Here is a 14825-nt window from a genome sequence, read left to right as displayed (position 1 = left end):
GTGAGGCTGTGAAAAAGGCAAATGCAATCCTAGGATGTATCAGATGAAGCATTTCCAGTAGAGCTAGAGAGGTATTCATGCCATTATACAAGTCACTGGTAAGACCTCACTTGCAATACTATATACAATTCGGGTTACCCGTGTTAAAGAAAGATTAATTTAAACTGCAAGAAGTTCAGAGAAGAGCTACTAGGATGATCAGGGGAATGGAGGGCCTATCTCATGAGGGGAGACTTGAAGAGCTTGGATTGTTTAATAAAAAACAAAGGCTAGGAGGGGATGTGATTGCTCTCTCTATATTCATTAGGGGGATAAATACCAGGCAAGGTGAAGAGCTATTTAAGCTAAAGGGCAATGTTGGTACAAGTACAAATGGATATAAACTGTCCGGGAACAAATTCAGGCTGGAAATTAGAAGGTTTCTAACCATTGGTGGAGTGAGGCTCTGGAACAGCCTCCCAGTAGCAGTTGTGGGGGACAAACAACTGAACTAATCTTGAGTGAGATGGACAAATGTGTGAGTGAAGGAAGGGGGTAGGGCTTAATAGCCCCAAGGCTCACTTCTGGTGTATGTTCTGCTCATGCATCAGAGTTTCAGCAAGCCACTGGCAAGGGTCAGGAAGAGATTCCCCTCTCCCAAAATGTATTTTGGAACCATTTTTTAAAATCTCCATCCTCTGAAGCACCAGGAGGTGGCCCTGCCTGGAGATGGGATGCGTGGGATGGGCCAGGGCTCTGAGATGGTACCAAACGTTCTCCCTCTCGTGTACTTAGCTGGCTGGTTCTTGCTCATATGCTCCATGTCTAATTGATTGCCATATGTGATATTAGAAAGGCTAGATTGGCAGTGTCTATGGATTTTTTTTCACCTTCCTCTGCAGGATGGGGGTGCAAGTCAATTGCCAGAATTATCTGGGAATATCCCACTTAATCCATTTTCTGCCATTACAGAGCCTTGAGCACTGGTCCATCTCACTCCTTTCTGTTCTGTCATAGTGGCACACAATGATCTACTCTTCTGTGGGCTGTAATCCTTTGGTTTCATTTCAGTTCTTGGGTTTAGCTTGCAGGGGTGGGTGGTGTTGGTGTACAGAAGGTCAGACTAGATGCCCTGGTGTTTGCCTTCTGGCCTAAAACTGTATGACTTTATGTAAGAGATGCAGACTCAAACACAAATGCACTCATCAACAAAAGCCCAAGTTATATCCACACCTAAAGCTGGCAAATGTTGTTTTCAAAACTGTTGTATCATCTCATTGTGCATGCCTTGGTTCTTGAGCAGGACCTACAAAAAGATGGTCGTTATTTGCCTTTCATTGCCCGTGGATTTCATCTGTCAAAATGAAGGAAAAAAAAAAGAAAAGAAAAAACATAGAATCTAGTGAATTAGAGCTGAAATAATAAGTAAAGTTGTTAAGGTTGGACAAATTCACTTTAAACAACTTGATCACGAGCTCTGTAAAAACAATCAATGTTTTTAGTGTTCAGTCCATCTGTGTTCAAGTAAGAGTCTTGCCTTGTAGATGTGACACAACAAAAACAACTCTTATGAATCAGTGTATGTATTTTTACAGATTACAAACAAAAGTAAGGAATCCATCTGGGAGTTCGTCAAGAGTTTGTTGGATGCCTGGTCAGGATGGGTTGTAATGCTTCTCATAGGACTACTGGCAGGTATGTGCGCTATAGCAGAAGTGCTGTGTCTGGAACTCTCACACAGTCTTCCTGCAGAGCTATTTGCTTATCTTTTACTTACTTTGTCTGGTCCCCCACTTTTCAAGATAGATGAGATAGAGACAGTTATGCACCCGCACAGTTTTAATGCTTCACTTGGAAAGTCTCACACTGAGTGCTGACCTAGAAAAAGGGCTATTAACAAGTAATGTGATTTCTTTATTGCTTTTGAAAACATGCCTCTGAGTGGAAGTGCCTTACCGTTGATGAACTGTTTTGACTATCTCAGCCCCTGATTCATATGTTCCTTTCTTGATCTTGTGAATTTAATTCCATGGATAGATATTTTGATGCAGGAGGAGAGTACTGGTAGAGTACAATGAAAATATAGTTCTCTAATGCACTAGAATCATTGTAGACTGAGTTATCTCTTTATACATGCCTGAGGGGCGGGGGGGAAGACCCGACATGCAACCGATTTCAGACTGACTTCCAGATCTGTTCACAAGCCAGACAGACATTACATATTGAACAACAAACTCAGATGGGAAATTCATTAATTTCCTGAATTGCTCCTGTCTCCTGCTCAGTTTGTCTTCCAGTTTGGAAAGCTGCTCCCATGTTACCAACCTGAAACAGTGGTCTTGAATAGTTTTTATGTTGTCTCAGTTATGCCGATGTGATTATGACTGGTAGGAAACAGCATGATGTCAAGTTTTACACACTATGTTCTCACCAAAACTAGTGTGAATCTCCTGGTTTAACAAATGTAAAGTTAGTGCCTTTAATATCAGTGTTTAGAACTGTGAGTGAAAGCTGTTCTGGAACATTATGGCTAAAGCTAGCTGGAGCATTTTTATTAACTGAAATTTTGACAAAATATGCTGTTTCATGGAGAAATATATCTTCTCAACAAAAGTTTTGAGCACATATATGAAACCCCCCCCACTTCCATCCCTCCCCAGTGGTGAGCATACCAGCCTCAGAAATGCTCAAGTCAGTGCTCTGCCTGAGTTGGGAAGAAAAGCTCTGCTCTGAATCAGGGACTTGAACCTGTCTCCCCCACATTCCAAGCCAGTACCCCAATTACCCAGCTGTACAGTGAAAACATATGCTCGCTCACTCTCTCATTCCAATGTGGAACAAAAATATTTTGAAACCTCAAAAGTTGATGCCAAATAGAATTGTCCTTCAGGTCTGTCATATAGGTACATTGAGGTTAGGATGGAGCTAGTTAACATGTTAACTAACTCTGCCCTTTACTTGAATGTGGATGCAGGTTAACATCTTTTATCTCAACTGGCTAAATCAAAATAAAACATGTTATCCTGCACCTATGCTAGGAAAAAGGTTGTGGTTAGGTTGGACTTAGTTAATAGATATTAACTATTCACAGACCTACACCTCACCACATCTTTGACTACTGTACACCACATTTCTAGGGAAATGTGCCTTCCAGTATCCCCTTTACCAAACAATCCTGTCCAGACACATCAGACTACCCCTCAAGATTGTCCTCTGAACACTTCTTCATCACAGTGGTGGCCTGAGGTAGTAGAAAGAAAAGGGCAGTGGTTAGGGAACTAGCCTGGAGCCTGAGAGGATCTGCCCCAGACTTCCTTGTTTCACTCAGCATTGCAAGGCCTAAGGGATCTAGAGGGCTAAGTCCCATTTTCAAAAGTGATTTAGTCACTTAGGAGCCTAAGTCTCACTGAAAGTCAATTAAACTAGCCTGACTTTGAGGTTTCTGAGCAGCTGCATCTCCCATTGACTTTCTTGGAGTTATGAGTTTTCAGCACTTATGGAAATCAGGCACAAGGTTTTCTGGCTCATAGGCCTCTATTTAACCTAGCCTACAGTACTGCCCAGGCAGGTGATTCAGCCTTTCCGTGTCTCAGTTTTCTTATGTGAAAAGTAGGCCACGTGTGTAGCACTTTCATCTATTAGCAGATCTCAAAGCACTTGACCCCAGCAGCCTCATTTTGCAGCCAGCATAACTATGCAGTTTTCTCAGAGGCACTGTAGTGTAATGGATGAAATGTGAGTCTATCACATCAGAGGTCTGGACATATGTCCCCAGCGGTGCCACCAACTTTCTTTGTGACCTTAGGCAAGTCACTTTATAAGGTTAAAAACAACCTTATACTCAGAGGTGGCCAAACTGTGCCTCACAAGCCACATGTGGCTCTTTTACCATTAAAGTGTGGCTCGTGGTGTGTGTGTCCCCCATTCTCCACCTATCAGACTGGTTGGGTGGGGGGAGCTCGGGATCTCTGCCTTGCAGTGGGGTGGTGGGATAGGGGCTTTTACGCAGCGGGGAGGTGGATCTTGTGGCTTCAGCCCTGCAGGATGCACCTGCCAGGGGTTGTGCTGAAGCCATGAGCCCTATCAGGCGCCTTTCGTGGCACTGAAGCCCCAAGCCCCGGCCCCTGGCAGGTGTGCCCCAGCTATTGAACTTCTGAAGAGAGTCTTATGCAGGTTGTAGGGCCAATAAGTTTGGCCACCCCTGTTATAGTCCTTATTTACTCCACCTCTGAAGTAACATGAGTATTGCTTTACCTGACAGGGCATGATGGAAGGCTTCTCTAAGGGTCTGTCTATACTGCACGGGCAGCAGCATGTAGGGGATGTGTAGCTACACACCTCACTGAAAAAGCAGGCGGCATCCACATTGCAATGTGTAGCTCCATGTATCAGTGAAAGGCTCTGGCAGAGGGGGGAGGCAGCCGTGCCTTACTGTCTACATTGCTATTTATACCCATGCTGGGGTGTGTGCGTAGTGTATGTACTCGACATGCTTCCAAAAGCAGCATGCAGGGTAGATGTACCTTAAGCGAAGCTTAGGAAGTGTAGCTAAATAGGGAGATGCATCAGAGGATGAGCTAGGGACCAAACTCTGCACGTTTTGGACAGGGCAGAGGTTTCCTTGTGCCAGTCCCAGATCTTGTGTAGAGATTCTGATCAGTAGGAGGTTTTTCAGAAAATCATAGAGCTTACAGCGAAACTCACTTAGCTAGGCACATTGGGGTCAGTAGCATTATGGTGATTTACACTGACTCAGGATATGGCGCACTGTTTCCATAGAAACTTGAGCAACCAGAAATGACAAGCCACAAAAAAAAAAACTTAAGTCCAACACCCAGAGACTGTATACCAGCCGAAAAGAAGGCGGGCGGGGCTTGGTGAGCATCAAAGCCACTGTCCTGGACGAAACCCGGAACATCCAGGAGTACATCAGTAAGATGGCCCCCAAAGGACTGCTGAGAGGAATGCCTGAGGCAGCAGCAGACATGGAGGAAGACCAAGCGAAGAAGTGCCATGGCAAGACAGACCTGCATGGGATGTACATCGACAGATAGCTGAGGTGGCTCTGACATTAGGAAATCTACCAGTGGCTGGAAAGGGCTGGACTAAAAGACAGCACTGGAGGCACTGATCATAGCAGCACAGGAAGAGGCACTGAGCACCAGATCCATTGAACAGGGTCTACCCACCTTAGAGAGGACCAAGGTGCAGATGGCAGAGAGGCCTCAGAGACAGTCAACAACATAGTGGCAGGATTTAAGAACATGCAGCAGGACAGCATACACTGAACGGCAACAGAAGTGGCTGGCATTGGTCTACAGGAAACATCATGCACAGTTGTATGGGCTAGACTCCTCCAAGATCCAGATAGGAGATTCCACAGAAGGGTTGTGGAGAATAGCAGGTAAGATTCTGTTTTTCAGGACTCCAGACCGACGGCAAGGCAGGTACTGGCCAATCACCAGTCATCGGTGGAGATAGACCAAGAGAACAGAAGACAGCGGTGGTGATAGATTATAGGCAGTGCCAAGTGACAGCAACATTCAGGGGAAGAAGGAATATGAGAAGCTGGAGAAGTACCAGGGCCTGAAAGAGGAACTAGAGAGGATGTGGAAAGTGAAGGCCAAAGTGGTCCCAGTGGTGGTAGGAGCCCTCGGGGCTGTGACTCCTAAGCTGGGTGAGTGGCTCCAACAGATCCCAGGAACAACATCAGAGGTCTCTGTCCAGAAGAGTGCAGTGCTAGGAACAGCTAAGATACTGCTCAGAGCCCTCAAACTCCCAGGCCTCTAGTAGAGGACCCGAGGTTGAGGAAGACACATACTACCCATAGGGGTGAGAGGGGAATTTTTTTTTATATATATATGTACACATTTTTTTGCCCAAGGACCCCCACTGGAAAGTTGGATACCAACCGGGATTTGAACCCCGGTCTCTCGTATCAAAGGGCGGCGCTCTTAACCACTACGCTATCCAGTCGCTTATATCTATCTATCTATCTATCAAACTAACTCTTTACAAAAGCGAATACTTGGATTGCTACACCAGCTTTCCCCTTTGCTTCTCTAGTGTTCTCATGTACCTCTCATTGGCATATCTGTGTTCTCCTTTTATTTGGAGAGAGATTCTTCCCATATCACATTCAATCCTTTATTGTTGTCATATGGCCTTATAGTGGTGATAAGTATTATCCCTCTTGCTGACGTGACAATAAATGTGATGTACTTATGAAGTTATTGCAAAACCTTTCAGTTGTCTTTAAAGAGTTTGTTTCTAATTTAACTTTTGAATACAATTTTAATAGTTTTTCAATAACATCATCTGGAGATATCAGTGTAGAATAAGTCCAAAATAATCACAGTAGAACCTCAGTTACGAACACCTCAGGAATGGAGGTTGTTCATAACTCTGAACAAAATGTTATGGTTATTCTCTCAAAAAGTTTACAATTGAACATTGACTTAATACAGCTTTGAAACTTTACGGTGCAGAAGAAAAATGCTGCTTTAAGTTAAAGAAACAAGCACGGAAACAATTTCCTTACCTTGTCAAATCTTTTTTTAAACTTTCCCTTTATTTTTTAGTATGTTTAACACAGTATTTCTCCCCCCTCCCCCCCACACTACTGCCTGATCGCATCCTTCCAGTTCCAAATAAGGTGTGTGGTTGATCAGGTGGTTTGTAACTTTGGTGTTCATAACTTTGAGGTTCTGTAAACCAATTCGGTGGTGGAAGACAGGCTTTCACAGTCTTATGCACTGATGCAAAATGCATTGGTGCTATGGTGACTTCTCTGTTTTCACAATACTAGAGCTATGGTAGATTCAGAGGCGGCTCCAGACACCAGCACGCCAAGCGCGTGCCTGGGGCAACAAGCCGCGGGGGGCACTCTGCCGGTCATCGTGAGGGCAGCAGGCAGGCTGCCTTTGGTGGCATGCCTGTGGAGGGTCCGGTGGTCCCGTGGCTTTGGCAGACCTCCCGCAGGCGTGCTGCCGAATCCGCGGGACCAGGGACCTCCCACAGGCAAGCCGCCGAAGGAAGCCTGCCTGCCGTGCTTGGGGCGGCAAAATACCTAGAGCCGCCCCTGGGTAGATTATGATGTTTGATTAAGACTTGTGCAGGAAAGTCAAGATCTTCTCTGGGAATCCACAGCATAAGGCATATACTCAAGCATTGTTTGGCCACTGGATGTCACTGTTGCTCTGTATAATTATTTGAAAAAGCTGGCTCCGGCAATGAAGGATGGAGTTCATAAAGAAAGTATTTTAAGGACATTTTTATTCTTGGGCTTGAATTACTATTAGGTATCTATATCAAAGACTAAATCATAGTCCCATTGATCTTAATGACTAAACTATCATAAAATTCAGTAAATCAAGATTGGGCCTTAACATTATTTTTATTACTTAAATTACTCATTTTAAAGATTTGTGTACTGGGTCCAACAGAAATAGGTGTGTGTGTGCACGCACACACCCCTCCTCTCATCTACTATGTGGAACAATTTCCCAGATCCTACAGTCCGATATGTATATGTTGATTTCTCTGCATGTGTGAAGTCCTATTAACTTCACTGGTACTTCAGCAGTCAAATGGCATACTGGCATGGATCAGCTTACAGGACTGGGGCCGGTGTCTGTATTTGGAATGTGATGTCCTATTTTATCAGGGGCAGAGCCAAGATAAGAATTATGGTGTTATAAAGAAGCATTGCACAGTAAAATGTAGGAGAAGAGAGGATATTTTTGGAGAAGCTCAGTTCCTTTCTACTAACTCTCAGCTGTTCAGTCTAATTATTTGGCACATGTTTATGCTCATATTGTAACTGGTCCTTCACATTATGTATTTTATTTCAATATAATTAGATTAATATGTGTTCCACTTAACTTTATTTTTTATTTCCTGATCTTTTTTTCAGGCACGTTAGCTGGAGTTATAGATTTAGCTGTAGACTGGATGACAGATCTGAAAGAGGGTGTCTGCTTGTCTGCATTCTGGTACAGCCATGAGCAGTGCTGCTGGACATCTAATGAAACCACATTTGATGACAGAGATAAATGTCCCAAATGGCAGAAATGGTCTGAGCTTCTGGTAAACCAGTCTGAGGTATGCAAGACCTGGTTAGGCTGGAGACTGGGAAATACTAACCCTTCCCAGAATATTCTTTTCCCCACCACTACTCTGTGATATTCTCTTCAAACAATCTGCCTCCCACAAACATTTTCTACTTAGCCTGTTATAAGCTCCAGGTCTCATGGGTATGTGTGCTGCAGAGACAAAGTCTGTGAGAATGGGAAATCTCTTATTTGAATCCTTACTAGAATAAAAGAATTACCTCCTAACTAGATCTGGGTGAAAATTTTCAGACAAGTCATTTATTTGCTAAAAATGCAGTTGTGGCCAACCTGAAACTATTCACAAATTTGACCTGATAAGTTTTGGCTAGAAAAAATGTTCTCCAATCTCTCTTTCTGTGGAGAACAGAGTTATGTGAGTATCCTCCACCAGCAGTTTTTTAAAAAAATACCTGATGCTTGCTACAATCTCATCCATTCGGAAAAAAGGTGTTTTGGATGTACTCTTATGGGCTCATGGATTAAGTCAGCTTTGATTTAAGGGATTTAGTAGAATAAACAGAAGGTTTGGCTCCACCAGGGAGAACACCACAACCTTCATTTTAATTTGGCAGTGGAATTTTAACCTGGAACTCCATATAGTCTCTAAGAACCCTGTCATCACTGTACAACAACAACTTGGTCACTCTTAACAGTAACCCCAAAGCTGCTGTTTTAGTTTTAGCTGGACTGCACTGTCTGTGGACATGCCTGGCCTAATTTTCCAGAGATGTTCTCTCACTGACTTCATTGGAACTTGTGTGTACGTGCTGCACTGTTAGATACCAAGCAGGAATTGCTCCTGTGGGTGATACACAATGCCATGCACTTTACATGGCATTTCAACCATCTCAGTCCGTATTTATAGACTGGTAGTTGTTTCTTAGTAACATTAAATAAACATTGTCCCAGGCTAAATTGTTGAACTGAAATGAAGTTTTAGTTTATTAGAAATTCCCTGGATGGAGAAGAGGTGGGAAGGAAGAACCGGAGGGTGGGGTAGGTGGACATATAATTGGTATAGGCCCTGTCTTAAGGAAAGCCACAGAAGGCCACTTGATTTCTTGGAGGACGTAAATAGAAAACATCCTCACGGATATTCGTTTTATCCATATGCACCGGAAACTCAACAATCAGGTCTACTGTATGTTATGCGTTGCATTAAGCATAACAGCTGGATGGGTGTTTTAGTTCACATGTAGTTAATATTTTCACCATACTCAAGCTAGGTTTCTGATCCTCAAGGTGGTATTACAGTGAAAATAACTATTAGTTTGACAAAAACAGTGAGGAGTTCTGTGGCACCTTAAAGACTAACAGATGCATCTGAATAAGTGAGCTTATGCCCATTTAAATCTATTAGTCTTTAAGGTGCCACCAGACTCCTCATTGTTTTTGTGGATACAGACTAACGCGGCTATCCCTCTGATACTTGACACCATATTAGTTTGACCTGATTCTGGAGACTCCCCCACAGGGCCGTCCTTAGGCATAGGCAAAATAGGCAAATGCGTAGGGCCTCACTCTGCCTGGGGGCACCACTCTGCAGGCAGCCCAGACAGACGGGAAGCAGTGGAGCATGTAGGAGCAGGGCTGCTGGGTCCTAGAGAGAGCAGAATGCTGCACAGTCTGAGGAATGGGATTGACTGCTGGGGTCTCTGGGAAGGGGAGGGGGTAAAGGTTGGGGAAGGAGCTCACCTGTGAGTGTGACTCTTTCCCCCCGGCTGAGGTGAGGTGAGGCAGGCTCTGTGGCTCTGGAACCAGTATCCTTTGTTGTCCCCCATAACATCCATTCTTCTTCCCCCCGCCCCACAGAGCACCCGCTCCTTTCTCCCTCCTCTCCAGGAGCATCCTGATGGCTTTCGCCTGTCCGGATTGGTGATGGTGTGTCCATCCATTTTATGTGTGGTGCTGCCATGCCAACCATCTGAAGCATTAGGAAGCGAACCTCTACAAGGTGATTATATTGGCAGCTACCGATTAATAGGATTACTAACTGCAACACCAATATAGCAGAGTCCTAATTGCAGGACTAAGGGGGATCTAACTGAAGCCACTGTAAATATGAATCTGCAGTATGCCAAAGGGCTTCCGAGTTGAGGAATCTGATGGGACTGGAAAGCAGGGAGCTCCTTAGGGCAAAGCTCTCCGTTAGGGATTTTCTGGATGAGGTGAGCCCGCCGGGTCCGCTGCTGAGTAGATGATATTAATTAATCGTGATGGCTGCGCCCCTCTGAGGTGTGCCTAACGCATTTCGCTATCTTTACTGAGCCAGCATGCCCAACTGATGTCCTGAAGCTGTACCGCTAGTATTCTTGAGAAACACTACACATGAACCACACTATAAGTTCACTAAGTTTACTATGTAGTTGTAGAAAAAACACTATAGTTCTCACACTTAAATTTTCAAACGGTCATCACATATTGAGAACCATGCGTTGATGGTGAATCCTTACATAAGTTCACTAAAAGAAGACGACTGTAAATGCTCACACTATAGTGAAACATAAGCCAACTTGAAGAATATGACGACTAGGAGTCGAATCTATAGTGCAGAAAAATAATATTCTAGATTAATTTGTACTTGAAAACTTATCAATAATGTATCATTAATAATTTTTTGCGATTTTATTTATTTATTTGTAAGAAGTCAAAATTTATTTTGAAAAAATTGGAACGAATTATTTATAATGTAAGTAGTGTTAATTAAATATGAAGACAAATCTTAGATACAGATTTTGCTTTTTTTAATTTGAACTGCAAAAATCAAGCATCCGTTAATTACTAGCGTCTATTTTTGTTTTGCTGCAAGTAGAACAAAAGACTACAGTAAAGATCGTATATGGTCTCATTGTGTCAATATGTTGGACAAAAGGAACAATACGGCCAGTCAGTCTTCAGTTGATAGCCGTATCAATTGCAATTGAATACGTGACATGAGTAGTCACAGCGAGTTAGATGAGCTGTTTCTTTACATGTAATCTTATGAGCTGTTATGGTTTTGAGGAAACTACGCGTGAGTTACTCTAGCTTTTTTAGACTATCGTTGATCTTAGCACATGTTAAGGATTATTCTTGAAGGAAACTCTAGTAATGACGTCTCATCGCCTGGGCCCTCGCATATATTATCACGCTATTACATGAGGGAGATATATAGGTCACGTGTTCAATGACACGAAGGTGTTTCGCAGGCGGTAATGATGGTAACCACTACAACTGTTTATGAACATATATGCATTTCCAAATCACGTCGATTTGCATGTGATGTTGGGCACAATCAACACTTGGATACACTTACTATAGTGTCTATGCTAATCCGCAATATTTTTGCCGTATCGTGTGAGCCAAACATTTTCAGTGCTCGCCAATTTAATCTCTACTCAAAACATTTCACCTGTTGTCACTAAGGTCAAGTCCCTACTCTTATTCAAGTTCCAACTATGACCCCTCTCTCATCCTGGTCGATCTTTCATGAGTTGCGCTGCTCTCTTTTTCCGTAAGGTTCTCTGTGCGTTGCATTCAATTGTTACGGTATTTTGTTTCGTACTCCAATATGATCCTTTCTAAGTCTTTCTCATGGGTATTGTTATGTTACTTGCAATATGTGTACATTATAACAAAAAACTTTTTCCACAACCTTGATTCACAAGCTCGTAGGATATGTTGCACTTGCTATAGGTCCAGTCAAAATCTATAACCCTATTTAATTCAAAATATTCATACACGCAAAGCACTTCGCCTGCATCATTTTTCTTATTTCCATCCTCGAAGATCGAATTCTGATAGGGAAAAAATTCCTATACCCATTACCAATAAAGTTCTTCCCTTCATTTTTCGGTGCCAATCTGTTTCGTTTGGGTGTTTTTCCTCTCTGAACTACTACTCTGTCTCTGTCCAATCAATTTCACTCAAATCATTATGTTGGTAGTTTTTCTTCTTACACGGTTTGAATTGTGTCACAATTGCTCACCTGCACTGCAAGACTTCTGCGATTGACTTTTTGTTGTTAAACCCTACCGTGGCTTGCTATTGTGGCCACTTGCCGGCAAGTTTCCATGCTGTCTTATCTTGTCACTTTGAAAAACCTGATGGTCTTTGTCTTTTGAATTTCGTCGTTGTTTGTTCAGTTAACGGTGTATATATTCACTAGTTAGAATTGTCGATTAGTCAAGCATGCATTGCTGTTGTTGGACTCTAGTGCATTTAAGGTAAGTTGTTTTGTGATTCATACAGCTGAGATTTGCTAGAACTCATACTACTGGACATTGTATCTTTTATAGCCCTAGATTATTCACAGACAGCTATTGTGTTAAGACATCTTTGATATAACTGACAAGATGTGGCAATAACTACTTAGTTTATCTAACGACAGAGTAGGCGTTCAAAAACATGACTGTTTGAATCCTGCTCGAATCTTTTCATGAGCTTTTGATTCGATGCGCCTATCTTCCAAAAATTTGGCAACTCGTCGAGATGCTTCACAAACTTCATACCCTCTGAGCTTTGTATATTACTTCCTCATGACTTACTACTTTCCGATAAATAGCTATTAACTACGAGAGTCTGCTTTCCTCACATACAGTTATCCCATGACTTTCAGGGATATCCCCGTCGAACCACTTGTATACGAGTCCCTTGCTGGCCAACGCTAGTTAATGATCAACCCACAAACCTGGCGTTTCAGGGGCCACTTGCCTAAGAGCCTGATGAAAATGAGAGCCCCAACATGCGTGGGGCCACGGGCATATGGCAACGCCAGACAAGGATCCCAGCTTCCGATGTGCTCAGCCATCGGGCTGCATACGCGTCTGCGTAGACAAGCGGTATTCCTGCCCACGCCAACTGAACCTCAGCTCCGCCCTTGCCCATGGCCAGGTCTGGGATCCCGCCGGGCTAACCTCTGCCCACCTCCTCCGCGCCTTAAATCTCTCAGCCCGAGCCACGTGGTGTATCTCGCCCGGCCGCCTACCCGGGTTGTCCGCTCACCCAGCTGCCACCGGCGGCCGCCAGGCGTGCCGTACGCCCCTGGCGACTTGGTCTGGGCTTCCCTCCACCCTTGACACTTGGCAGGCGGCAGCCGGGAACCCCGGAGTTAGCAGAAAGCGGCCTTGCGCCCCCAGCAGCACAACGAGCCTCCCGCCAAGCCCTCCCGCCCACCACCAGCGGACGGACCCAGAGTAGGGGCGCACTGAGCCTCGTGCTCATACGCTATAGCGCAAGTTCACGCGCGAAGCCCCGGCCATCAGCAGTAGGCTGAGTGATGCTCGGCCACCCCCAGACTGGCCGACAGAGTGAGGCCACTTACCCCCCACCGGCCTGCATCTCAGCCTCGCGCTCAGCCGCCCATCTTCAGGCCCGCTTGCCCCGCGTGAGTGACTGAACCCCAGGCTGACAGGATTCGTACTTGTGTAACAGGCTGGCCTCGGCTCACGCATCTGCCCAGCCTGGTTCCATTGATAGGGTTCCCCAGGCCGAGCAGGCAGTGCTGAGTGCCGGGCATGGCCTGAGCTCAGCTGGCAACTAGAGCAGCGCCGGAACCCAGCAGCCAGTTGATGGCTTAGCGCTCAGGCTTCCGCCTGCTACCCATCAAATCCAGCTCCACCCTGCCACTTTGACCACTGTGCGTGTTTGCCACCCTGCTTATACGAGCTTAGTTAAGGGATTGGGCATTATTCCAGTTGTTGAGCGTCCATCAGGGGTTCAGACCATAACAGCTATGGAGGAACAGGTCAGTTACAACTATTTTTTTCTCCTGATGAAACGTTGACCACTCCCTCCTCAAACCAAAAGCCCCTCTCTCCCACTCAATAACATCGTTACCGTCAACACTATATATATACCTGTTTTTGGCTAATCGATCATTTTATGATTTTTTTTATAACCAAAATATTGATAACTGGATTCAGGATTTTCGCAAGACATTTTGGCAAACAAAGTTGACTTACACTCGCCAAGGCTAAATGGCAACTCACCCGATACTGTCTTCATGCTTGCTCACGCCCCGGGCCTGCTGGTCCAACAGCATGCAATTCGTAAGACGAGTCGAGATAGGTGGAAAACTGGCAGGACCCCCAAATCCACCTCTTGGGTGCTGCGAGTGCAACAGCAGCAGCAAAACCCTCAGGTTCAATGCACTCACCGACAATGGCCCACACCAGCCTTACGGACCATGGTGAAGTTGTTAGCACGATCTGATCTCTAGGATGGTGGCACATTGGGAGCCACCAGTCTCATCCTGCCCTGATGGAGCCTTCCCCGCCGGAGGAGACTTGGATCGCCTGTCAGTGGCCAGCCCGGGGGGAGAGGCGCTCCCCACTGCTAGGTGGCCAGATCAGATGTCTGTTTTTTACGGGCCAGATCCGAATATTTGGGGCTTGTCTTATATAGCATCAATTTACCCCCCTAGATGAACAGACAGGAAAGTGTGAAAATCAGACAGGATGAGGGGGTGGGGGGTAAAAGGAGGCCATATAGAAAAAGACCCCAAAATTGGGACTGTCCCTATAAAAGGAATTCGTTGGATCACTGTACCCCCCATCCCCTATCCTTGATTTTTTCACACTCTTGCTAACCCCCAGCCAGCTCTGTTGTGACTGTCGATCCTGGCTCGCTAGCCGAGGAAGTGAGGTACTTTCAACTGTCATTCTAACAGGCGGCCAAGCCTGCCCCTCCCCCACACCTATTCCCCCAGCACCTCACCAACCAGCCCTGACGGAGGGAGGAGGAGAGAGAGAG

The 14825-nt window shown here is 44.9% G+C and overlaps 1 protein-coding gene across 2 annotated transcripts in view; it reads left to right on the top strand.

The window, feature by feature from the left end:
- Positions 1-14825, top strand: part of CLCN4 (chloride voltage-gated channel 4) — a 75227-nt gene that overhangs the window by 29063 nt on the left and 31339 nt on the right. For both annotated transcript variants that reach the window (XM_032779754.2, XM_032779755.2), the window contains 2 exons: positions 1575-1674; positions 7895-8082. In XM_032779754.2, coding sequence (XP_032635645.1) covers positions 1575-1674; positions 7895-8082 — 288 coding nt within the window. The remainder of the gene's footprint in view (positions 1-1574; positions 1675-7894; positions 8083-14825) is intronic.

The sequence above is a fragment of the Chelonoidis abingdonii genome, chromosome 1, assembly GCF_003597395.2.
Source record: "Chelonoidis abingdonii isolate Lonesome George chromosome 1, CheloAbing_2.0, whole genome shotgun sequence".
Taxonomy (NCBI): domain Eukaryota; kingdom Metazoa; phylum Chordata; order Testudines; family Testudinidae; genus Chelonoidis; species Chelonoidis abingdonii.
This window is presented reverse-complemented; position numbering and strand designations above follow the sequence as displayed.